This window comes from Osmerus eperlanus, chromosome 5, assembly GCF_963692335.1.
Source record: "Osmerus eperlanus chromosome 5, fOsmEpe2.1, whole genome shotgun sequence".
In the NCBI taxonomy this organism is placed as follows: domain Eukaryota; kingdom Metazoa; phylum Chordata; class Actinopteri; order Osmeriformes; family Osmeridae; genus Osmerus; species Osmerus eperlanus.
In genome coordinates this window covers 20174612-20200860 of record NC_085022.1, presented here as the reverse complement: position 1 = coordinate 20200860, position 26249 = coordinate 20174612, and the positions used below count along the sequence as shown (strand labels likewise).

The 26249-nt window shown below is 48.2% G+C and overlaps 2 protein-coding genes across 2 annotated transcripts in view; both read left to right on the top strand.

The window, feature by feature from the left end:
* The first annotated feature begins 391 nt into the window (after positions 1–391).
* Positions 392–26249, top strand: part of nat10 (N-acetyltransferase 10) — a 97541-nt gene continuing 71683 nt past the window's right edge. Inside the window, exon 1 of the mRNA XM_062462493.1 lies at positions 392–397. The gene's annotated coding sequence lies outside the window, so the exon portion shown is untranslated. The remainder of the gene's footprint in view (positions 398–26249) is intronic.
* Positions 600–26249, top strand: part of LOC134021543 (tetraspanin-18B-like) — a 29889-nt gene continuing 4239 nt past the window's right edge. Inside the window, 3 exon segments of the mRNA XM_062462487.1 lie at positions 600–983; positions 17302–17386; positions 24879–24974. Of these exon segments, the coding sequence (XP_062318471.1) occupies positions 17384–17386; positions 24879–24974 (99 nt within the window). The 5' untranslated portion in view covers positions 600–983; positions 17302–17383.

The window sequence follows — 26249 nt, the reverse complement described above, 5'->3', positions numbered from 1 at the left end:
ATGACAGCAAACTACATTTTTGTCAATTCATACCCAGTATCATTGTTTTCCTGTATCAGGGTCCCTTCAAATGGTCATGCATTTATGAGTACATTTTTGTCTAAATTTACCAAGACAGCTGCTGTCTTATAATTGCTCATGTCTACATTGTGATAGGCAGCCAGACAAGAACAAGTTGTTCTTACTCACTGACATGGACTCGAGATAGAAGTAGAAAGAAGACAGAAAATATGTTTATATCATCTAAACGTTATTTTTTTTATATAAAGCCTACTTAACAGAAAGCTCAACCAAGTGTGGACAAGATAAAAAGAAAACGAGGCGGTGTTGGGGTAAAAGGTATTATACGCCACTGGGAATGTCAGTGTCACGACCTTCAGGGAGAATGGAAAAGATCTGTGGTCTGGTGCGCTTATCGTGCTTTCCATCAGCGGTAGATATCAGGAGACGGAAAAGAAAACACTTCGGTTGTGCCACGCTATCTCCTCCCACTAGAGAAAACACACCCCTTTATTCAAAGCGGCATTGTGCTCATAGTTTTTTATAAACACATTAAATGTAATAAATCTAAATAAAGGTTTTAACTTGTGGTTCAAACTAAGTTAACATTAGAATACAAAGACGGTATCCAACACCGCCTATCCGTTTCAACTGGAAAGGAGAAGCAAGGAGGTGTGAACGTCGGCTGAGAGCCCGCCCTCGAGGCTAAACTGCTTGGAAGGGTCGTAAGCTTTTCAGCGTGCAGTGAGTTCGTTCGGGAGAAAACTGTTTGCATACCAATCTCATTCCGAGACTGCATGACCAAATTGGGGCTACAGATCTTGAAAGCTCTGGAATTTATCTGAAGTGTGTCGCGGCGTATTGTGTGGACATCTTGTAGTTTTCTAAGTTACTAGAATCTTCATTGAATTTTCTACTGATTTGAGTGGTGTAGACGTCTCCGTTAATAACAAGCAGAGGGTTCAACTGAACTGCGGTTTGAGGTAAGCACAGCCTGCCTTTTCAAGATCTCTAAAACTTATAGGCTACATTTTTTAACCATGATGATAAAAACATATTTTAAAGCCTACTCAAGAAAAACGTTATTCCATGAGCGATACCTTATTAAAATATTGTTGGTAGGCTACTTTGTTGCATCCGTTCTTGCGTTGTCAGTGTGTTATTAAATTGTGTGCAATGAGAGTGGCGCACTGTTTAGCCTGTAGACATTGACAATGTAAAGTTTCATATAGGCTACTATTTATTTTAATATTATAGTTTCAATGTAGTTTTCAGTTCGATAATACGTTTGTTAATACTGTGATATTACATGTTTCGACGTTGAATTACACTACTTTGTTATGAAAAGAAATAACTGCTTTTGTACTAAATAACCTACATTTCGTGTCATGGGGTCTAGGCTAGTTTGTGCAATAATCCAACACAAAATCGTACACTCAAAGTGCATTTCAGCGAGTGAGATTAATGAATTATGCTAGTATTTAAATTTACCCCGATATTACAAATACATGGTAACAACTTTTTTGCTTTCTTTACTTAAACAGCAATACATAATCCGTCGTCGTTTTCAACTGCATTGTTTTGTTCCAAAGATAATCAAAATCAAATTGTCGCCATGGTGAGAGCGATAGCAGACATTGTATTCAGCTGAGAAAAATGCCAGTCTTCCTCAAGCTGGCATATTTCCCACGCGGATTGACAGCGCGAAACCCATGTCCTATAGGAGGTCCTTTCACAACCGGGGGTGTCTCCCAAGATTCACCGGGTCGCTTGATGGACGTTTTAGTCCGTGGAACCATTGCTTCGGGGCAGAAGTTCACTGCCAATTTCCATCAATTTATTTTGGAAAGTGGAATGCATCCTGGATTAGTTTGCATCAGGGGTATCGCTCTAGGCCGTACATGTAATGATCTAACTTAAGGGCATTTACGACCAATGCAGACTTCTGATATTAGGTTCACTAGAGAGCACTTGAATAGCCATATAACATTTCCAATACTTTCTGGCTCACAGATTACAGAAAGTACCCCACCCCCCAAATTAATTCCAGTAATCTCTAAACTACTGTGCTAGCAAACCATAACAGCGTTACTGTTGTATTAAACTGAACAAGGGAGTGCAAATTGCACCGCCTTCAAACATGGAAGCTAGTCAGAGACCATCCCCTGGGCATTGACATTTCCATAGTCGCTTTTGTGTTAGAGCTCTGCTGCACTTGTTCTATAGAACTGGGGCCGCTGCAAATCAGTTTTCAATTAGACCAACACGTGTGTGTGTGTGTGAGGATCCATTAACACAGCCCTCTGGTCAGGTGTGTGTGCTGGAGTCGGACTCCACAGACTCTAGTTAAAGTCAGAATCACTCAGGGAGGCTCTTCATCTCAGTGGTCGGTACGGGGCTCCACAGCGCAGAGTGGAGAGGGAGGGTGAAGGCAAACCCCACGGCCCACTGCCGGGCTGGAAGGGAGTCCTCTCCCATCATGATAAATGGGGCTGAGCTAGCACCGAGCAAGGACGCACACATGTTTGTTATCTCTCTCCCCCCTTTCTTTTACCAAACCAAATGTGTGGAAGCTAACCATTTTTAGTGGGAAAGGAGCAAACAGAGGAGCGTTTGTTTACCACATCGCGGGTGAGTCTCTGCCTTGTCAGAAGTAGCGTTGATGCTGCTGGAACAGCTGCCAACATGGATGACTAAACTCCCCTGAAGCTTTTCTTTTCTTAACTCGGTTCATATGAGTGTTGGGAAACAGTGTTGTTGCCCAGATACAGAAGTTTTGTCCGGAGGATAAAGTCTATCTCCACACAGTTTGTAAAGCTGTAGTGTAGTTCTTAAGAGGATAAAGATTAGCAGTTACATTTGCTTTCCCCACAGAACCTTTTATGTAGTTATCAATTAGGAAAACGCCCGCTTGAGTGAATTTAATTGTCAACCTGGTAAAAAAAAAATCCAGCATCTTTAGTAATTATTGATTGCATTTTATAAGAGATAAGTCAACCCAAACAGGATGACTAACGTACAGGAAGGGAAGGTTGCTGTGACCTAGTCCTAGACAAGACTGTTAAGGTGTGAAACGCCTGTCACACGTCCTGCTGTCGTTGACTTGGGAAGGGGCCAAGGTGAGGGAAGGGGCCGAGGTGAGGGAAGGGGCCGAGGTGAGGGAAGGGGCCGAGGTGAGGGAAGGGGCCGAGGTGAGGGAAGGGGCCGAGGTGAGGGAAGGGGCCGAGGTGAGGGAAGGGGCCGAGGTGAGGGAAGGGGCCGAGGTGAGGGAAGGGGCCGAGGTGAGGGAAGGGGCCGAGGTGAGGGAAGGGGCCGAGGTGAGGGAAGGGGCCGAGGTGAGGGAAGGGGCCGAGGTGAGGGAAGGGGCCGAGGTGAGGGAAGGGGCCGAGGTGAGGGAAGGGGCCGAGGTGAGGGAAGGGGCCGAGGTGAGGGAAGGGGCCGAGGTGAGGGAAGGGGCCGAGGTGAGGGAAGGGGCCGAGGTGAGGGAAGGGGCCGAGGTGAGGGAAGGGGCTGACATGACGCTTCCTGGGCATGAAGTGTACCACACTTTAAATGGCTGAAATTAATCAATCTGAGGTTCTGCATGGTAGGATTGCTCTGCTCTCTCGCTCTTTCTCTTTCTGTCTCTTTCTTTCTCTGTTTCTCTCTTCTTTCTCAGTCTGGCTGTATTATATGCTGATGTGCTTGCAAATGAGCCTGCTGCCCGCTTAGGCAGGTCTTTGATCGCTGGCCTCATTTTCACAGCCCTACGAGTAATCGGACCAGGTGATTCATTCTGCACCATCCTTTTCCCCACCACCTATCTTCCCTTTCTCTTTCTTCCCTTAGATCCATATCCTCCCATCTCACTGTCTTCCTCTACGTTTCTTCTCTTCATCCGTTTATCTCTACCTTTCTCTCTCTCTCTCTCTCTTTACCTCCCTCCCCTCCTTGGACTCTCTCTCTGCCCTCTCCTCCCCCCTCTGTCTCCCTGCAGAGCACGTCTGTATCGATGGGTTTAGAAGACCAGGCAGAAAGACAGACAGGAAGAGGGAGAGGGGGGGAGAGGGCGGAGTGAGAGAGGAGACCGGGTCATCACTCTGCTCTCGACTTCCCCGTATCAGCCCGGCTCCGGCACCAGCGGTCCGTAGAGAGCCTGTAACTAAATGGCTCAATGAGAAAATTGCTTTTTTCGATTGCTGAAGGACCCTTTATTTAATGTGTGTGATGTAGAGGCCTATGCCAGTAATGGGTTCGGTATCTTTGTTGTCAAGAGACATGAGGAAATGAAATTTGCTTTTCAGCAGGCAGAAATAATTTGGACAGGGAAAGGTGCATTGGTCTCCTGCTTTTGAAAGGACCCATGTGCTGTTGTACGTGTGCTCTGTGTTTTACCACAGGCATTCTGCAGTCTACCTATTTTTCAGACAGACAGGATCTTGGAACAGTTGTAAGTTGATGTAGCCTGTAGCGGGTTATTTCTTCACACTGAAGGTTGTGTCGTGTGAGAATCCTGTCAGAACCGCTCAACATAAACACCAAGTGGTTTTAGCAACAGAATGCTTGGACAAGAATGCTGCTGTAAAAACGAGGCCTCGAAAGAGCTTGAAACCTCCAGTGTGGGTTTCTCAATGAAGGAGGCCTCCTCAATCATAAAAAAAAAAGGAATACATACACATACACTCTTGAGACACGGACCAACATTTTCCACTGCGTTTCTGGATCTTGCGAGGTTGCGAGGGATTTAAGAGTGGGTACAGCTGGAAGTCCTGGAGTTCATTGAGAACAGGAAGTCCAGGGGCTTGTTCACTGAGACTTCCTCTTTATCTTGAGGAAGCAGGCCTTTTGTTTGTGCTTGGCCCAAGGTTTCTTTGTGCTTATCTTGCATTCCGGCAGTTTCCTTCAATAATGGCCATTCCAAGCAGGTAATATAATGAGGGAAAGGTATGTATTTGACAAGCTGGGCAAGGGAGATAGTGGGCTTTGTGAGACCCGTTTGACAGGCAGGTAAGGCAGGCAGGCTGGCAGTCTGTCGAGGAGACCGTCACCCCAGTCTTCTGGATGTTCAAAACACATCTCCCCTAAAATCCCCTTAGCCACCTTTTTCCACCACAATGTTTTCAGACCTAATAAGCCGTGTCACTCACGTGTCCGTTAAAGTCTAGAGGCAGGAAGCTCCTGGTCATTACAGACAGTGAGCACACAGACTAAATCCCGGTCCTGGGAGGCTTCATCTCTCCTCTCTCTCTCCCCCCCCCGCCCCCCCCCCCCCCCCCCCCCCTACGCCCTCAGTCAGACCCCAGAGAAGGGCTTAGACAGCCACTGATGGACATGTGTCAGGCTATGGTATAACTGAATAGATTACCTGACTAACTGGGCTAGGATGGGCAGATCTAGCCCACTGCGATATTCTGCTAATTAGATGCCTGCTACTGCCTGGGAGACAAGATGGTACAGGGGGTAGACCAATGCCTCACCGATCAGTGGACTCTGGATCAGATGGAGGTTGAGATGTAGAGCTTCACACCAAGTTAGGGTAAGGGTTAGGTCTTTTTTTGGTGCAGTGATACAGTAGTTTTTATTAGACTTCCAAACGGAGACTATGGTGACTTGATATTCAGTGTTGAAAATAGGCGGAGTTCCAAATGCACTAGTCATGGCTGTTCCTCTTGTAACACTGTTGGTGAGTGAATGAGAGGGAATGCGTGATATACGATCGTTCTCCAACTTCTCGGTTAACACAAGTGTCTTTCACGGGCTGTCCAATTTAAAACAGCTCTAGATATCTTCTGTTGGCAGTAGTCTTTGTGCACCAATCCACCAATTGTTATTCTTGCTTAAATGACTCTCGTTCCTGGCATGGGTCTGCACATAGAATGTATCTACAGAGAACCAGTTTATACTTATTATCAAGAGAATGTGCGCTTAAAATATGGATCACTGAATTAATCTATGGAAGAGAGCTTTTGTGGTAGAGACTGGAGGCTGAATGACACAATTGTTGGGACTTTTAGTGCATCCTCTGTTCTAGTGTTCAGTCCTGAGGACACAGCTGAGGCCAAGGGCATGGTACAGTGGTCTTTAGTGTAGTCATATGAGAGTTTGGTCGAGCAAGCCTCTCCTGCTGTCCTTGTGAGTTGGTACCGGGAGCTTGGTGGAGCCAGCCTGAACTCAGATCTGTTTTCACAGCCTCCGCTTGTGACTCACAAGGCCATAATGACTCTCTTCTCCTGACTGAGGCATTCTTCACATGAAATGGGACTCTTCCAGCTTCTGGTCTTTCTCTTTTCCTGTTTCTCCGGCCACAAGCCATGTTCTCTCTCTCTCTCTCTCTCGCTCTCTCTCTCTCTCTCTCTCTCTGTCTCTGTCTCTGTCTGTCTCTCTCTCTCTCTCTCTCTCTCTCTCTCTCTCTCTCTCTCTCTCTCTCTCTCTCTCTCTCTCTCTCTCTCTCTCTCTCTCTCTCTCTCTCTCTCTCTCTCTCTCTCTCTCTCTCTCTCTCTCTCTCTCTCTCTCTCTCTCTCTCTCTCTCTCTCTCTCTCTCTCTCTCTCTCTCTCTCTCTCTCTCTCTGTCTCTCTCTGTCTCTCTCTGTCTCTCTCTGTCTCTCTGTCTCTCTGTCTCTCTCTATCTCTCTCTGTCTCTCTCTCTGTCTCTCTGTCTCTCTGTCTCTCTCTATCTCTCTCTGTCTCTCTCTATCTCTCTCTCTCTCCCTGTGTGCATGCCTCTTTGGAATGCCCCTGCTCTTTCAATATGAAGTTAGTTGAGAGCAACCGAGCAGTACATTGGAGACAGCCCCACCTCCGTGACTGTGGGCTATGAGGTGCTTGTGCTCTTATGTAAATTCAGTTTCTCCATTCGATGCTGTACTAATTAATTTGTATAGTGTAGTATACATACCTCAGTGACCTGTAGCATCTCATTATATGACTATGAACTGAGCAACAGTGTGGCTCAGACACACACATAAACACACACACACAAATTGACTAATTTTAGGCAAACAGATTAGAGTCGTCCTAGATGGGGTTGTGTTTTAATATGACTGAGTCAATTAGTTAAGGGTCAGTTTAAACAAATTAAAATGGCCTTTAGTGTCCACGTCTTATCTCATTCTTTAATACATCCCCTTGCATTTGAGATCTGTGAACGAAAGTTGTTGTATCATGCTGAAGGGGAGCTGTTAAATCACATTTATGGACATGAAGCCGACTGAAGATTTGGGGCATGACGTAGGCTGGCTGGCTGCTTTTTCGTTGTTTTTTTTTCAGTGGTGGCTGAATTATAGACCGGCTCTTGGAGATTTATTCTGAGCCTGATATGGGTCTGCTTCACAGTCTCCCAATAACACTTTATGGTTTCAGTCACTGACACAAAGCATAAAAACCCATAATATACAAACAGGAATGCCCGTAAACACACACTCTTCCAAATTATGGTAGCGCACACACACCCATGCAATATCCATCTCTGTGCGTTGGAAATCTGAACATTGGGGCTTGTATGGGTTATGTAGATATTGTGTACGTTTGAATGTGTCAGATGTTTGAGTATTGGAATCTAGGCTAGGCTCCTATATGTTTAATTATACAGAAAGTCAGTGTGGTAAAGGAAAAGCCCGAGGTAAGAGCAAAGCAGACATATTTTGCCTTTGATTTCAAGGTGAGTGTGTCAAAAAGACATAAATAGGTTAATGTGATTCTTCGCAGATTCTCTGTACTGTATAATCGCGTGCATTCCTGTTCAAGTAAAGCGCGTATAAGTGATTTTATTTATTTATTTCCCCCCTCACAAACAACGCAGACATAGGAGCCAACTGCCTCCTCACACTCTTAGAAGCCCACACACACATGCACCTATGATTCCTTAATTCCCAGTGGTTCTGCCAGGTTAGAAATGATATTCCAGTCTCCCCCACAGGTCGAGCCTCATCACTGCTCTATTAGACATGTGGGCTCCCTGCCTGGGGACTGATCAGTGTTTGATTAAAAAATCCCCCCTCGTGGTTCCAACTGTACCGAGGGAGAAGGACCAGCTAATGATCCCTCTCCTGCCAGGATAACAGCCTTCATTCAGACTCAGACTGAGGTTTCTGATCCAACCTCAGGCACCTGGCAGGATACTACTTGCATTTTGAAGCCGCTGTAGTACAGTAGCATCATGTTGGCCAGGTAAACAGGACACCTGGCCATATGTATTTATTTGCACAGTTTTTTTTCTTTCTTGGATTTCTTCGGTAAAGATGAAGACAAACAGTCTTATCTCGATCTTGACTCGCAGATATGGAGGTTGTCGTTATGCTTAGTGATGGAGAGGACGGGTGCCTGTCACCTCAGAGTCACTGCACCACGCTAGGCTTGTTTCAGATGTCGTTCAACCTCAACAGCCACCCATCAAACCATCACACAGCACAAGTACGATTTCTGAAGTTCAAAGCCAAAGGCTGCACAACTATTAAAACACAATTTCACTCTTCAAGCTGTTGAGGCTCTTCAAGCACCCTAAGTGATCCGGGGCTCTTGTGATCCACGGCAGTGCTGGCTCTTGAACGTAACCCTCTTCTAACACTGTATGCTTGAGGCCTTCACATGGTTATGCTTGTCTGAACACCCCCTACTGTAAAGGTAGATGGTAGTAGTCACGTCAGGCTGCCTAATATGTGTGCTGGTTAACTGTGGATAAAATCTACATGTTGTAGACCGTTATTTGTCGTCCTCCACGGGAGAAAACGATTAGATGGCAAAGCCTGAAGAGTGCCTCATGATTTTTTAATATTCCTTTATAAAAATTTTAGCCTCCCACCACTTTAAAAGCACACTGCTTTCGACAGCGTTTGTGGGTCAATGCACTAAAACATGGTCTCTGTCCTTTGGGTGAAGAGAAAGCCGAGGGCACTGGGTCTCTACAACTGTGGAAGACCACGCCACATCACACAGGTGATTAATGCTGAGCCTCGATTCAAAGATTTTGAAGTCCTACAAGAAGAGTTTCTCTTTCTGGCTCAGGGGAGTGCTTGGGACCATTACTATTTGTTGGCTATTAGTAGGAGAAATCTATGCATACTTTGAAAAATAATCCCTTCCGCTCCTAATCCTTACCTCCCATATGTCCTTCTCTCTTTGAGGCTGCCAGTGAGGAAGAATCCAGAGCTTCTGAAAATCCTAACTGTTTAACTGTTTGAGGGGGAGAGAAGGTGTTGTCATTGAAATGGATTTTCGTCCCCAGATGTTATGACGGCAGAGTCCAGGGGAGTTGCATCGCTTGTGTTTGCCAGAGATAACAAAAACATTGCAAGTGTTTTCTGAATCGGTAGAGAGTGCCAAAATGATCTTCAGTGTTCGTTTGTTTGTGCTGTGAGTTAAAACCTATTTGTCTCTCTTGTTAATTCTGTCAGAGGAACATTTGAATGCCTTCCAATTGATTAGTCGCCTGCGTCTCTTCAAGAGAGTGATGAAAGTGCTGGAACCTAATTAAGAGCACCTGTGTATGATGTGAGGGCTTCGAGACTGAAATGTGTCAGCCTCTGTTTCAGCAGCACTTCAGAGAGCCTGTCCTGATGAACAGGGTTACCATGTGACCAGGCCTCAGTGCCAAGGTTAAGGCAAATTCATTTGGACGGTGTCTGTAGATGCCTTTTCAACCCCACAAATGCAGCAGCTTGCCAACGAACGATTCTGGGCTTCAATGTTGTTCAAGCTGGAGGTTTGGTTTCAGTGATAACAAGGCATAGAAAACCCTATTTTTCCAGAATGCAAATAAATGCAGTCATGGAGACTAGTACTGAAGATGACCTCAGACTGCTCACAAGAACAGGGGAGAAGTCAAACAATAGTGAACGGAGCACCTGTATTGTGAGCCATAACCGCTCTGCTCATCGCTTCAGGCTGTTTGGCACGCTATGGTTTTTTCACGTTAACTGAAAACAGGTGCCAAACGTTTTAGTCCTCAAAACACCAGTGGGGGATCATTTCACCCCACCGCAACTCAATCAACCACCATCCTTCGTAATCTTTATTTATTTTATTTAGATCCTGGGCTTTCAAACATTCATCAAAACTGCCAGGACCTTTTTCTTGTCTGATTTTGTACACTGTCGCCTTTTGACTGACCTACTGTGCTTTTGAGGAACTCGAGACGTCAGATTGCATACGGTTTGAAAAGGAAACCCATTAAGTATGTTCAACTGCACCTCAACATCTCATTATAAATATGCTCCGCTGTCTGTAATCTCCCTCTGCCTCTTCTGGATCTTTACCATTTGGTGGCTTTCATCAAAGCCAAGTCTCACGCATTGAAATTAATGAGAGATAAAACGCTATTTTCATTTTCTAGCCCATAATCCCTCTGTGATTGTGTCTGGATTTGGGCAAAACACCCCTCTCTGAGACAGCGCCCCTGAATAGATATCGCCTTTCTGAACAGGCTTAAAATGTAGAGCCATGATCTGGAACATTCTCATATCAGACAATCTGATTATTTCCATGAGAAGCAGAGAATAGCTCAAGCGTGCATTCTACAGGTGATGGGTATCTCAACGGCTTCCATCCAGCCAAAGCATACTCATTTCAAATCATTTGTGCCTTAAATTGAGGTGGAAACTGGGTTATTAAGCGCTCCAAGGCTCCATTTGCTTATATGTTGATCTTACTCTTAGTAATTAGGTACCTCAGAAAAACTCCAGCTATGGTGAGTCTTGGCCTATGCTAGACTGGGCTAGATTGGAAATAGCTAAGTGGGCTATTTATGTCTTAAACAGTAACACTGCACAGGCCTAATGCAGTGTTTGCCTTCTGAAACTGCTGCCCATGCCTGGCACATTACTCACAGTTTCATCACCGCACCACATGGATACTCTCACAGCTTGTGCTGAATCTGCTGTAGCAAGACAGTTGTCATCAGTTAATGCACCCAAAAGAATAGAAAGGCAGTAGCCCATTCTTCGCTTTAGCACGATTTTCCATTTAGAGCGGACTGAAAATATGAAACTATGTGACTAAGGTTGTGCTCCATGTTTTTTTTATGTAACTTTGGCTAAAGATGTTGCATCGCGGCACACAGGGAAAACAGAAAACATTGATTTGTGGAGATGGTGTCGATTTTATAAGAACAAAGTCTACCCTGGTCACCGTCATTGTTGAAATACAATCTCTCTGTCAGCAAACCAATACTGGTCAGCCATATTCGATGGCTCATGTTCTATGGCCTTCTCTGACCACATTCATCCTCACTATTGCTCCATATCCATCATGTTTTGTGGTGGAAACCTATTGACTTGTGTTGCTTCAGGGACTTAATCCTGGACCTCATCCAAACGGCTCAGTTTCCATCCTCTCCCCATCTCTCCTCTCTCCCCCATAAATCAACGTGATGTAATTTCGTAAACTCCCTTTCCCACAGCTTGGGTCTGGAGGCAGTGCATTCTCACAGGGAAAGTGTTTCAGAACGGCCAGTTAACCCCAACCCCCACCTCCCAAAACCCCTCTAGTGAGGCCCTGTCAGACCCGTCTAATGTCCCCGGCCTGTGAAAGCTCTTTCAGCCATTAAAAGACCTCAGCAAGTGGTAGCGGAACTCTTTCCTTGATAATGTTGTTTTTCTGAGTGTGTGTGAGAAGTTCACTTTCTCACAGCTGGACCTCGCTGTTTATGTCTGTCTCTGGGCCTCGCAGCCCCTCAGATTAAATCACATTTCTCTGAGTGCTATTTGTGTTGTGCCAAGCGCGATTTCTCCCGATGTCTCAGTGTGCGCCTTCCACGAGCTGCCGGGAGAAACGCTGCTGCGTTTTCACCAGGTTGTTCTGTGGAAAAACGTCCAGCCCCTTTTTCCACCTCCTTCCATTCCTCCAAGCCCCTTTTTGGGGGCTTAGCGTATATAAGGATATCTTTCAACTCCCATTCCTGGGAGTATTTGGCTTAGAGTGAACCGAGATGGAGAGGGGGTGCAGCTTGAGGGTTTAGGGAGGGAGATGGATCTCTCGGTCACACGGTTCACTGTGTTGCTTTATCCTTGGTTTCATCGTCCGCTTCCCTCCTAATCCTCCTGCTATCAATCTCGCCGTGTTCTGCTGTTAAGCACAGACGATAAAAGTAAGAATTGATATTCGACCTGTAACGTCTTGTCGTGAGCATTTTTGTGGGTAGCATTACTGCATTCCCAATGTTAGACACGCGTGTGTGATGTCGCATTTTCCTCTCCTAAATAGTGTCGGGCTGGATGAAACGCGGCCTCGCCGCGGACGGTGCGCTGTGCGAGGGATCAGGGCATGCTCGTCGGGTGCGTGGGCTGCTTTACGAGGCGGCCCCCCTGTTGGAGCCTCGTCGGGGCTGAGGAAATGATCCAGATGCAGGACTCCTGGCACTCGTAACCCAGCAGGACACCTGCCCTCCTGCTCCTTTTGGGCTCTGTGTGAAATCGTTATGGAGATCTGGAGCAGAACGGGTGTCCCTCTGAGAGGTTCCCTGGTCCACGCTGGGAGGCCCCCTGGTCCACGCTGGCTGGTCCACCAAGGCTGTTAAACGTGCCTGTCTCTCTACCCTATGTTGTCATATAGTGCTCTCTAAGCATCGTTGTGGTGTGTTCACATATTGCTTATTCATGACCTTGAAATTCCGATGCTCTACCACCTTTACGCCATGTGTGTTGGTGGCATAGTGTTGGGATCTTCAACCCATTTCATAGTTTGTGTACAGCTCTGATATTTCCTCGGACATCTTGACGTTCTTGCCAGAACCTCTTGAGGCAGAGAGTTGTTAGCTCTAACCCTAACCCTAACCCTGTTTATAGGGGGAGCGGGGGGCGTCGGGGGCTGGTTGAGGGCACACACTCTGAGGTATTCAGGGAAACCATGCATGATGAGGACCAGACATGGGGCTTCACACTGGGGGCCGGACTAATACACCAGCTCTCAGGCAGTCCCTCAGCACATTAGCTGGAGACGTATTATTGAACAAATGCTCTTAGGTGAGGGAAATAAACAATCTATATGTGCTGTGTCGTACCAAACAAAGGGATTGCTGCTCTGTTCAGTGTAAACTTCTGTGATATGATCTGTTTTGGTAATACTGCAGACCAGATGCAGCTGGAGCTGTACACATCTGTGTACCTTCACAGAGGGCAGATGGATTAAAGGCTGTAGGGAGCCTCTGTGAAGGTGCAGGTAACCAACAGCTGCCGGTTATACTTAGGAAGAAGATCTCTCTGGAGGGCAAACTCAAAGGTCCTCCTCTGGTTTTAATGATTAAAGTGAGTTGTTCCGTGGTACAACGGAATTGGGAGTGTGTGTGCCCCTTCTGCTTGGTCTTCTGCTTTGAGACATTTACCATGCTTGTTTGTCAGTCCAGCTAAACAAACGACTCATGAGTCGACTCCAGTAAATTCCTCAGTGGCTCGGAAGCTCTGAGTTTGAAGCTGCATTCCTCTGAAGGCTTTATGGGACTTTGGGCTGGAACGATGATGGAAATGGTTAACATGAAGCTGTTCAGCATCAGCTAGCGGGGTCTGTGGGTGGAGACGAGAGAACAGGGAGTGTTTAACAGCCCCAGCCCCCTCTATGTTTGTGGTAATGAACTCTTACCTTGGCTGGGCTCGGGAAGGGAGGCTGTGCTGTGGACATACTCGCTATGTTTTGGTAACCCTTTATGGGAGGAAAAAGAGGCCTTGTTCCTAATTGTGTCCCTGGGGCCCCCCAGTTTCTCAGTATTCACAGCCTTTTCCTGTCCCTCGCAAAGACCCGCGCTACCCCTCCTCCCCCGACCTCCGGCACGATCCAACAGGTCTTTCCCCTTTAATCGCTCCACTTCAAAGGTGTGTTGTGATGCCCCCTAGCTCTCTCCTTCTTTCAAGACTGGGTTAGGACTTGAGGGCATGGGAAGGTGAGGTTGGAGGGTTGGGGGTGTTGGCGAGGGGTTTGGGGGGGGGGGGTGAAACGCAGGCAGGGGAAGGTTAACGAAAAGAACAACAAGTAGCCCCGTGGAGACTGTTTATCATCACAAGTCATGAGGCTGGCAGTCACGCGAGAGAGGCCCCCTTCAGGCAGGGGCCTTCGGTAAGCTCGTCCTCCCCTCCCTTCAGGAGCGGTGAATTCCACAGCCCTGCCAGAGGAACCTGTTGCTGGTGGAAGCCTGGGTAATGTCTGCCTGCAGCTTGGAAGAGAGGTGGAGGTTCACGTCAGCTTCAATCAGCGTCAAAATCACACCCTCCCAAGCACACTTTCAGGGGCCACGTTCCTACCGGGATTCCATCTCACCCTAAACCGTTAACACGGTGAAACCTGAGGACAGTGTTATGAGTCATTCTAAATCATTTAGTTGGGGCGAGTGTGTGTACTGCATCACTGAATACGAATCGGAGCCCAGTTCATTTTGCCTTGAAAGCACAGGACCCTATTTCAACCTTTGCCAGTGACTGGGGTGAGTGATCTGTTTGATCCTCTGTGATCAGAGGAAGGATTGTCTCTCAGTAGCTTATCTGGTTCCCTAGCGGCTGACTCGCAGTGTCAGCCAGGTCAATAAATCTGGATTGGCTTAGGCGATAAGTCTGACTCACTTCATTAACCCTTGTGCTGCCTTCGGGTCACATGACCCAAAGGTTCATAACGAACCATCATTGTGTTTACCCAGTTTTACCCAATACAAAAACGAATAAAAATAATTTTCTTTTAACCTTTGCAATGTGGGGGGTCTGAGACAGCCCAACGGTTAAAAGAAAATGCTTCACTTTGTTTTTGTATGAGGTAAATTTGTCGCAATACGACGGTGGGTCACACGGCTGATGGGTCAGAATGACCCGAAGATAACACAAGGGTTAAAGCAGACGTCCAGAGGAAATATAGCCCGTAGCTCTTGGCCTCTCTCACTCGCATCTAAGATCTGAGAGAAAGAAACTGTACATATGGAGGCTGTTAGCAAGAGTCTGTAGATCAGTGAGGATAGTCTTGTAGATTATTATAGGAGGCAGACCTTCATATTAAAGGGTTTGATGCAGTTTGATAAAAAGTTGACAGAGAATAGGTGCTATAGATCCTGTTGTGGAGTGTAGCTTGTCACTTCCTCTCTCACTTCCTGATCCATTTCCCATATCCGAAGGAAGTGTGTCTCATCAAGCGGACCTGCTGTGTTCTGACCTACAGGATGACCTGTAGCTAGGGTTACCAGGGTTACCAGGGTTACCAGGGTTGGGCGGTCCCAGGCGGTGTGGGAGGGCAAGGACGTGGCCACACAGGAAGAGCGACAGGAAATGGAAATCTTTCAAGGTTATTACTTCCTGTTGTATCTGTGCTATCTGACCTATGACCTTTCAATGAGCGTATCCTAAACTCATGAAGAGGCGGGCAGATGTTGTCAAGTTGCGCTCCTCCGGCGCAGATGGGATAGAACTACTGAAATGTGAGTGGAAGATGAACCCCTGGATACTGTCACCGTAACCCAGATCACAGCCCCAAAACGTGACCGTAGACCCATCAAGTAGCCGCGGGGTGTTTGGATCGCACGTGCTGCGGCTTCGAGACGAAATGTCAGCGACTGGAGAATGAGAGGGATTTACGTGAAAGCGGATGCAGATGAGGATCATTGTCTGATGTGGAGTCTTTCTCTCCAGCTCCGACAGAGCCTCAGACGGCGTGGCCTTTCTGCTCCCCCGCGAGGGTCTCTCCCATTGTCGAGCTTCTCCCTCTCTCTCTTCACCCTCCCAACCCTGATATCGTCAAGCCCCCTCCCCCCCCACCAACCCGCCCCCCCCCCGCCGCCGCCATCCTATTGGTGCTCCACTTTCCCCTGTGTGGGTTACCATGGAAACGGGGGTGGGGGGGGAGGAGGGGGGAATAATGCAGCCCCCTCGCTTGTGTTACTCTCCACCAGCTAATAGCTCTCTAAACACAGGCTCCGGAGAGGATGCTCTGTCGCAGGCTGAGGGGGAGGACACAATGTGACCATCGCCTTTATAACACAAGATTATAACCCTCAGGATGACAGCTACAAGTGTGTCGGCGCTTGTTCTAATGGACTCTCTAAGTGACATGCAGGAGGGGAGCTGAGAAGTAACACAAATTCATTATTTCACCACCAAACACAAATACAATAATATTTGATCATCTTAGGGGTTGTATTGTGTAGGCAAGTGGAGTATAGTACTTTGTCAGAGGTACCAAATGCTGTGTTTTGGTCTACACAGATGTGTTATTGATTTTGTGTTTTTTTCTGTAGCCATGTGTGAACATTGGGCCTTGTGATAAGAGAGTGTATCATCACAGTGCATCTCTCAGCCTCTCAGCCCCAGTCCTTCCACTCAGGTTTTGATTGCGTTTGCTAGATGTAATCACAGTGCAGGTCTAGATGGGGGAGGGGGTTCAGGGACCGTCAGCTGTGTCCTGGTGAGTCGGAAGTCTGGTGGCAATATGGTGTTGATGAAGGTAGTCTTCTGGATCCCTGTCTCAACACTCAAGGGACATTCTCTATTCCCCTTCCTGTCAGGGTAGGAACACTCGGTCTGAAATAAGCAGCTGGAAAAGCTGATCGGCAACATTGACAGTTCTCCATATTTGATAGACCTAGTTGTCACTGCCAGTACTTTGAAATTCAATCCAAAGTATTGTCAGTCAGAATAGCTCTGCAGCTGACACGTTTTTCAATTCTTGTTTTTTTTTTTTGTGAGTTGAAGCAACAATACCAGCAGTTTAATTGCCTCGCGCTGCCATTTCATTATTTTCAGCTATAGGAGACACTTGTGGCAAAGCAACTTGAACAGTAAAAGTTTAAAGCATTAAGGTTCGTTAGCTACACTCTGTTGGAGATCCACTTTGACAGTTCAACCAGCAACATGTAATTAGTATAGTATGCTGTTCTCCATGAATAATGAATGAGTAATGAATAAATAATGAGCAGTGAACTAGAGGCTCAGTGATACCTGGTAATTAGCCAAGAACGATGGTGTACAGATCACAATACTTAGCAGTAAGCATTACATTTTTACCTGACTGAATGCAACTGGATAGCTACTATCAAAGGCACTTTGATACTATCAAAGGCAGATTTTTTAATTTTTTTAACACCGTTAACTGTTAATTTATCCCTCCAGCTGAGCAGTGGAATATTCAAATAAGTAATACGCCAGCGAAATGTCGTATTGGCTCACCACAGGGGAGCGTGTCATAAATAATAGATCGTAAATTGTATCTCAATACCCAGATGTTGTTGTTCGGAAATGGGGTTTGTAGTCCTCGAACTGAGAGGGAACTGGAGCCGTAGCAGCTTCCCACGCAGGGATGCTAACGACGCGAGCATGTCCGTGTCTCAGGCGCCCCGCTTGACCCCTGTCTGTGTTTCTGTCTCCGCAGCTCATGACAACAGGAGTGGAGAGGAACCAGAGAGAGAACCTCAGCCGCACCTGAACGACGAAAAGGTCATCAACGGTTACCCATGGTAACGTAACTTCATCCATTCACGTCTATGGGCGACCTGTGAACCCTTCGTGTGGTTCTGGCAATTTAGACGAAGGCATTCGAAAAGCTTCTTTTTTTTAATTTATTCTCAAAACCACCCACTCCTCCCCATCTTCCCCTCCCCAGAAATGCACAGTTTACATCCCATCTCCCTGTGTGTGTTGGTGCTGGGGTGGGCTTCAGACCCCATGCTGAGAGCAGCTTCTTTCAGGCCCACTTTTCACCACACAACGTGAGTCATCTCTAACAGAACCTTGGTAAAAGTGGGAAGGAAACAACAGGGAGAAAAGAAAAAAAAGTGGTCGTCAGCCTTGCCGTTCGCCATCGTTCCGACTGCAGAGGCTCCCTGCCTTAGTCGCCCAGAGGGGCCAGAGGTCCCGCACACAGCCGACAGAGCTTTTTGTTCTACCACTTTGCCGGCAGCAGCCTGGTCTCTGTGAAGGCCGGATTTGCATTGAGATCCGCGTTAGTATTCAGAGCACGCAGGGGAGGCAGACATGCATGGATCGAGAGGTTAAAGGGGACTTCAGACGGAGACACAACAACGTCAGAGACGCGTCACTTTTTAATGGTGCTTCTTTACCAAACAAACAAAGAGGCGGCTTGTTCGTGATGTATCTGGTTTTCAGTGTTTTGATTGGTTCTCAGTGCTGTGTGTTGGGAATACACAAATACATGCTTCCTATGGGTGTTTTTTGACTGCGACACCCAAAACACAAAAGCTCAGTTCTTTTGCAGATCCTCTTGCCATGTAATGGTGTCAATGCATTAAGCATAAGCCCCCTTGTCACATTAATATCCAAGCACATGCTCTTCCAGGCTTCTGCAGTGGGAGCTTATTGGCTGAGGAACATTAACAAGTCATGAATCTTTGACATTTAGACGTACATGTGCATACGCACGTTTACACACACACACACTCTCAAACAAAAACACACACACATATTCTCATTTATTTACATGAGTGGTGAGATGGCATATGTGCTGTGGGGCCTCAAATGTAGGTGGACATCTTCCTCTGAGCATCTCACTTGAACATATGTGCACCACCCCCCATCTCTCTCTCACACACACACACACATTCCTTTGGCTTTGCTTTTGATCTTAGAATAAATATTCAGTGTAACCTCAGCCCGGTGCACAATTAGGCTTTGCTGTTTGTTGTTTCTCTCTTTTCATTTATTGGTTTTTGATCCGCCTCTTCTAAGCCTTGTGTACCTTTGGAATCAGGCAGCTCGGGAGCGCTGGAGCAGGGCCGTGAGTAAACAGAGTCCAGGCATGGGGCTTTGGGACCTCTAACATATGGCCTTGTAACCGGCCCTGAGTGATCGCTCGTTAGACAAATGGCTGTTCAGGCTGTCCTCCGACCCCCGAGTGCTCTGCTCTGCTCTGTTTGTGGGGAACAGGAACTAGGCCTAAGTGGATATTCCAAACTGGCCAGCACACAAAGGCCACTCTCCTCTACAACCCCACCCACACACACATCCCCCACATCCTGGTAACCAAGGAAACTGATGTCCTTTTTACGCCGCGCACGCTCACTTGTCTCAGAAAGTGTTTTGCGTGTTCCTCAGAAGGATATGTCTCACTGTGCACATTTGGGCCTGACCAAATAAGAACAGGGAGTCGTTTTGGTTTTACTGCCCAGGACTCTGCTTACCTTTCTGTAACTTGTCTCAGTCCAAACAAGGCGCCTGCTGTGAGCGTGACAGCAGGGGGATGGGTTAACGTGTGTGTGTGTGTGTGTGTGTGTGTGTGTGTGTGTGTGTGTGTGTGTGTGTGTGTGTGTGTGTGTGTGTGTGTGTGTGTGTGTGTGTGTGTGTGTGTGTGTGTGTGTGTGTGTGTGTGTGTGTGTGGAGAGGGAGGGAGACTGAGTTTCTGTGTGTGGCGTGTGAGAGCGCAGGTATGTGAGTGTCTGCGGCTCTTGGAGATGGGGGTGCCATTGTCTACTGCCATAAATACCAGCTGGGAAGTCAATGTGTTTTCATGTACTGCAAAGTACAACAATGTGATGAAAACTATCATTGTATTCAGAACAATGTACTGGAAAATAGAATACTTGTTGACCTTCTCCTAGAACCGTGTTTTCAGTGAGTATATGACACTTTTGAATAATAATTGGGATTTTCTAACTTGGTCGAATGAGATGGGGAAGTAATGGTTTGCGTCTCGAAATGAATTCGATCCAGTATGACTCAGACATTCCCAGAGCATTATGGTTCAAATGGTCTTATGTCAGGCGCAGATAATCTCTCCCATTGTCATCACACTTATTACTTAACGCAAAGGCTTTAAATTGAGTTACAGCTCATTTTCATGGAATGCCCCAGTGGGTGTCCATCTCTCTGCTGACCAGCGTCCCCTGGGAAACCCCTCTTTGAGTCTTAACAGGCCGCAAGGAGAAGTGTTTATGTGTTCATTGTTCCTCCGTGACCACATGCTCTCGCTGACGGAGGAGAGAGACGGAGCTCCGGGGGGGGGGGGCGGGGGGATCGATGACCCATCGACCGTCCACCCGCTCGCTATTGATCCGTCCTCCCAGAGCCGGTTAGGATCTTCACTCAGCCAGATCGAGGTGCTGACACACACACACACTCGCGCACACACACTCACACACACGTTTAGTGCGAGGCTCTCTGCTGCTCTGTAGTGTCTTCTGCAGGAGAATCTGGAGGGATCACACTGTGGATGGAAATCAGCCAAGATCTTCTGCCCTCCCCCCCTCCCCCCCTCCCCTTCCCCCTCCCTCCCCCTCCCCTCCATCTCAACCACATGTCCTTCCAATGGAGTGCAGCCAAGAGGCAATGGGATATCAGGCACTTGAATGTCTTCCCCGTGTTCACCATCTCTCCTTATCTGGTTTCTGTATCGGATGAAGAAAGGTGACTAGGTTTTAGGGGAGAGTTTAAATGGAAGTCCAGCTGGGCTCTTGAGATAGTGGTCTGCAGGACGGTTGACGGCACAGGGTCTGGCTGCATCTGGCTCCCTGTTCCTCCTGACTAGGGCGTTTTGGAGCTCATCCGACTATTGTTCATGTAGGTCAGCTGCCTGGTCAGAGGATCACTGACCCCAAGGCTGTAGAAAAACTCCAGTCCATAAACACAGAGAGCGCCTCCCAGAGGGCAGGCAGAGAACTGATCCTACTTGAAATTCTAATTGGACACAGGAGATAAATTCATGCGAGTTCCCTGCTGGTTCCTCAAAGATGTGAAATTAATCCTAGACCACCCACTCTTCCTTGTGAACGGTCTGGATTTACAGGCACCCCGTATATTTTGAACCAATTAAAGCACCTTGCCCGGAGCTGAACAGTAGTTTGAACCTGGGATGGTTGCTAACTACCTTCCCACCATATCAAATGGCACCGTTCTTAGGATACAAATCAGAGAATAGTTGTTTTTGCCCTGAGCGTGTGCCAAGCCAACATTCTGGAGGTTTTACAGCACCAGAGTTATGTACAGCATGCGACTAGAACACTGACATCTGTGGTTGTTAGCTTTGCCTTCCTCGTTGTTGTGCGAGCGGCCCTCTACAGAAGCACAGTCCTGTAGATACTCACTGCTTAGCATTCAGCACACTTCAAAGCCCCTCCGTGTGACAGCACAGCCCAGGGCTCATTCCCTCCTAATTGGAGGTTCATTAAGGGACCTGACGGCCCTCCAGGGAGCCCGGTGCTCACGCTCATTCCGTCCTCGCTCTCATTTTGGGCTGTTTGCTTGCCAAGACTCATTTGGGGTAGTCACGAGAGAAACGAAAATGGGTTTTTAATTGAGATGAAGGGTGATTTCACATGCGCACGTGTGTGTTCCCGGAGTGTGTCTGTCAGAGGGTGTACTGTCGGTGTGAGGGCGGGGGCGGGGGCAGGGGCGGGGTATTAGTGGCCTCAGCGGTCAGTCTATACAGACCACATGCATCTGCGCCGCCTACAGCTACACTATTGGTCTAGTGGGACAATTTCCATCCTCCCCGGGGGTCAATTAAGGGAGATCAGTTAGGGGAGTCGTGACATTTAAACAGGGTCAAGTTCCAACCCTCATGATCTCAGCGGTGTCTGAGGTACTAATGATGATTTGGTATGCGGGCACACGGTTATGTTTGAGGGTGGCTTAGAGGGGGGTGGCGCCTGGGTGAAGACACAGTGTCCTTGTCCTAATCCATTTGTCCTGGTGGCTGGTGAGGGGATAAGGGAGTACCGTGTTGGCTCGGCCACTTAGAGTCACTTCATTAATCGTGCTGAAAGTGTCAACTCTCAAGGAGAACCACCCAAGGATGTTTCTATTTTAACAGGAGATGTGTTCTGTCCAGCGTCTTCCTTATCTTCTAATAACGGTGCGATGACGGGACTGTCGACATGTCGATGGTTTGGACTCTTAAGCTCAGCCCGGCCCTCCCCGCTCCTCCTAGCTACTGTAGGAGTTGAGGAGGATTGGTTTGGGCCCATTGCCTCAGTAGCCCTGCTCCTGATTGGGGAGAATGTAGGTCATGTGGGATTACAGTACTCTCGTTACTGTAAGGAGCTGAATTGGGATCAGTTCTCAACCCTTCAGGCTCATCCCTAACCACTCTGAGAGTAAACAGACAAACCCCCGGACCAGTAACCACATACAGTAAATATGGCTCAGAGATGGATACAGCGCTGCGTGACATTTTTATGATGTTGGTAATGAGAGAGGCTCTGGTGGCAGACCAAGCTGGCGTTAACTGGCAAATACCTCCAGGCCACACTGGTTTCGCTAGGCTCGTCAGACAGAGAACATGTTATTCTCCCGTCTGCATCGATCGATCGCACCGCGACCACTTCTATTTCTGCCCAGCACTTATCAGGGGCTGTTTTGTGAGCGGTCGTGTTTGCTTGAGACTTCAAGAACCATGGATGTGCAGAGTCCTCCCTTCTCGGTCCAGTAGTTAACCGTCTTAGCAGGGCTCCTGGGAGGCAACGCTGCTTTCATGTCCGTGGAAGTCGGTCCTGCCGCAGGATGCTCACAGAGACTAAGCTGGCCTGATCCCCAGGGCTCCATTGTGATCGATGAGGATGTGATCCCTCCGGGAGTCATGGGAAAGAGCGAGTTTGTTTATTCTGCACTTTCTCCTGGGTCCTGTGGCAGTGTGATTTATCCTCAGCTGCTGCTGCATGGGCCTGTTACTGGAAGCCCTGACTCAGTCCTCATGATCAACTCTCTTTTCTTTTTTTTAAACAAGGGATGCATTTTAATACAGAAAGGAAACATTGGCTGTAGATCTAAGAGGGGTTTGACCTCGAGAAAGAGGTTGGTTTTGGGGGGGGGGCGGTTGGAGGGGCGTTGGGGGCACTGCTGGGAGAGAAATCGGACATTTTGTTTGGAGTTTCAGACACAAGTCGAGAGCCAAGGGCCTTTCCAGCCTTGCCCCCCCCCTCCTCCTCTTCCTCCTCCTCTCCATTCCTCGCTCCAATGTTGAATGGGTTTTTTCTCCTCATTGTAGGGGCCCCGGATTGAACAGGGGGGGGGGGGGTGAGGGGAGAGAGGCACCTCTGACACTTTCCCTGTGAGCTGTAATGTATGCAAATCTCAATTAAGACTCATGTGCCCTCATTAGGCCTTTTCTGGGGGGGGGGGGGTGTTAGAGAAGGGAAGGCGGGGGGTAATTAAAATCCTCACTAGCCCCGAGGATGCCAGCGGCTCCCATAGAAATACCGGGAGGTATGATCAATACCTAAGCGTATCATTATGATTGAACGGAGGTATTTAACCACAGCTCTAAATCAATTTCCCTAAGTCTGAGGAGAGGAGGAAAGTAAATGTAAAAGAGCATTGGAGCTCTGATGAGAAGAGAAGGGGGGAGGGAGAAAAAAGGGCAAACTAGCTCCCGCCCTTCACACATCAGAGGAACCCTCCCTCCAGCATGCCTGGTCCGTTGCCCAGTCTCTGGCTCTCTTAACCTGCACAAACGGGAATCCTTGAGACTGAAAGCTGTCTGGTTAAAGGGAATCAAGGTTATTTCACAGCTGAAGGGCTGAGGCAGCCTGCTGGGTCCTGCCTCACCTGAGAGGAATGAAAGCCGGGGTCGATAGTGCCCCAGCCTTAACCCCCAGTCTCAGAGCCTGCCTCAGAGCAGACAGCCCAGGAGAGTCATATCACAGCAGATCAGGCAGAAGGGAAAGACTGCCAGAAGATGATGTCAGGATCACACACTGGGATGGAGTGGGAGTCAGGTGGAAGAGGGAGTCAGGTGGCTGAGCGGTGAGGGAATCGGGCTATTAATCAGAAGGTTGCCAGTTCGATTCCCGGCCGTGCCAAATGACGTTGTGTCCTTGGGCAAGGCACTTCGCCCTACTTGCCTCGGGGGAATGTCCCTGTACTGACTGTAAGTCGCTCTGGATAAGAGCGTCTGCTAAATGACTAAATGTAAATGTAAAGATGAGGTGAAAGGAAGACACTTTAGGTTTTGGTTCAGAGCTTGGCCGGGTGGATGTGTCCAGAAGCCCAGTTCCATCACTCCAGCAGCCACATGGTACAAGTGTCTGTTCCAGAATGTCCCTTAAGCTGTGCATAATCAGCTTCCCAGCCAAAAAACAATAAACATGGCAACCAAGTGCCTGCCTCAAAGTCTTTTTTTTTTTTATTACAGATGGCTTTGCTTGCCTTTATGGTCTAAGCTAGTATTATGTAGAGAGAGGACACAGGTTGTGTGTCCCCTCAGCTGTATCTTACTGTACCCCCAACCTTCTATAAACGGGAGGTTTAGTGGGGGCTTCATCAAGGAGGAGGGGGCGGGTGGCATAGGGAGGGGGCCTCAGGACACCCATGTGCCCTTCATTAGGTTGGAGTGGTGCCTGGATGATGGGCTCTCATCAGGGAGAGTGTGTGTCAGGTGGAGAGATGGCCTGGGGGGGACAGGGGGGGCCTCTGGCCCTCATTACATTAAGAGGGAGATGCTCTATATTAAAGGGCCTGAGCTTTCAGGATAATGCACACTAGTGTCCCAGTCTCGGGGCTCATATCCTTAAAATGCGCTGAGGTACACAGACCACACGCACCTTCGGGGAGGGAGGGGAGGGGTTGAGGGAGATTCTGTCCATCTTTCAGTTTAAGTTGAAAGTAAAATGACACGGGTTGTCACAGCGAGAGACCTAGTGAACATTTCATCGGGGTTTTAGGGATGGCTTCGAGAGAGTTGCGGTTACAGAATTCGATGCCCGAGGGGACAATGTAAGGATTTGTTGTTGAGATTGGATTTTGTGAAGAGACAAGCGTGTGTTTGTGTGTGTGTGTGTCAACGTTGTGTCCGTATGACAGGCGGAACTCATTAAAAAAAGGTATAAACTGTAACATTTTGTTGGCAGTTTGAATTGAACAACTGAACTGTGTGTGTCAGAATGTGAGCGCAATCATTTGGCAGAATTCATTAACTGACAGACGTGTGTGTGTGTGTGTGTGTGTGTGTGTGTGTGTGTGTGTGTGTGTGTGTGTGTGTGTGTGTGTGTTCTCCCTCAGGGGCTGGGAGAGGCTTCAGCTAGAGGGACAGCCATGGAGGGCGACTGTCTCAGCTGCATCAAGTACCTCATGTTTGTCTTCAACTTCCTCATCTTTGTAAGTAGCTTTCTCTACATTTACATTTAGTCATTTAGCAGACGCTCTTATCCAGAGCGACTTACAGTAAGTACAGTAGGGACATTCCCCCCGAGGCAAGTACGGTGAAGTGCCTTGCCCAAGGACACAACGTCATTTTGCACGGCCGGGAATCGAACTGGCAACCTTCTGATTAATAGCCCGATTCCCTAACCGCTCAGCCATCTGACACCCTCTCTCCTTCCCCCCTGTCTCCTTCCCCCCTGTCTCCTTCCCCCCTGGGTCCTTCCCCCCTGTCTCCTTCCCTCCTGTGTCCTTCCCCCCTGTGTCCTTCCCCCCTGTCTCCTTCCCCCCTGCCTCCTTCCCCCCTGTCTCCTTCCCCCCTGCCTCCTTCCCCCCTGCCTCCTTCCCCCCTGCCTCCTTCCCCCCTGTGTCCTTCCCCCCCTGTCTCCTTCCCTCCTGTGTCCTTCCCCCCTGTCTCCTTCCCCCCTGCCTCCTTCCCCCCTGCCTCCTTCCCTCCTGCCTCCTTCCCCCCTGTCTCCTTCCCCGCTGCCTCCTTCCCCCCTGTCTCCTTCCCTCCTTCTCTCTCTCTCTGATGTGTCTCCCCTCTTCCACACAGCCAGACACATTTGCAATTCATTAGACAGAGGCAATCTTGATGCTATTGAAATCCCTTATTGATTCGATTTCAGCTTCTACACACACACACATATAAAGAGGGCGCACTGGATGTGCTTGTGTTGATTGGCACCTGGGCTTATCCGTTCTGATCACACAGTCACAGGTAATAGCATCACGGCAGACAACACGGGGGATGGGATTGAGGAAGAGGCGTCCTTTTGTTTCCGTGCTCTGTAACGGGAGCCAAGCCACTCTCACTCCAGAGCAGTGAACAGTATCAACGGGTTGGATTAACCTGATCCTTAACTACTCAACAACCAGTGTGACTTATCAGCCTCACTTTGTGTGTCATCGTCTCAGGGCGTTTCTGTCTCGGAAGCCCACGCTAGCTCTCAAAATGGCTACCTCTGCCATCTACGGCTCCTCTCGTTTAGAGCTTGACGGGTTCATGATGTGACGTTCACTGAAAGGAGCGCCAGGTGCCCCAGACAGGAGGAAGGAGAGAAGTGTGAGGCTCATTTCTCCCCCCTGCCCTTCCTTCTCTCCCTCCTTCCCTCCCTTCACACCAATGTACCTCCCTTTTCTTAATCATGTCGAAGCCTCCCGTTGAGACATGAGACATGGAGTTTGAGTGAAAGAGGGAGAGTGGAGGGGGGAGATGTCTTTGACGGTTAC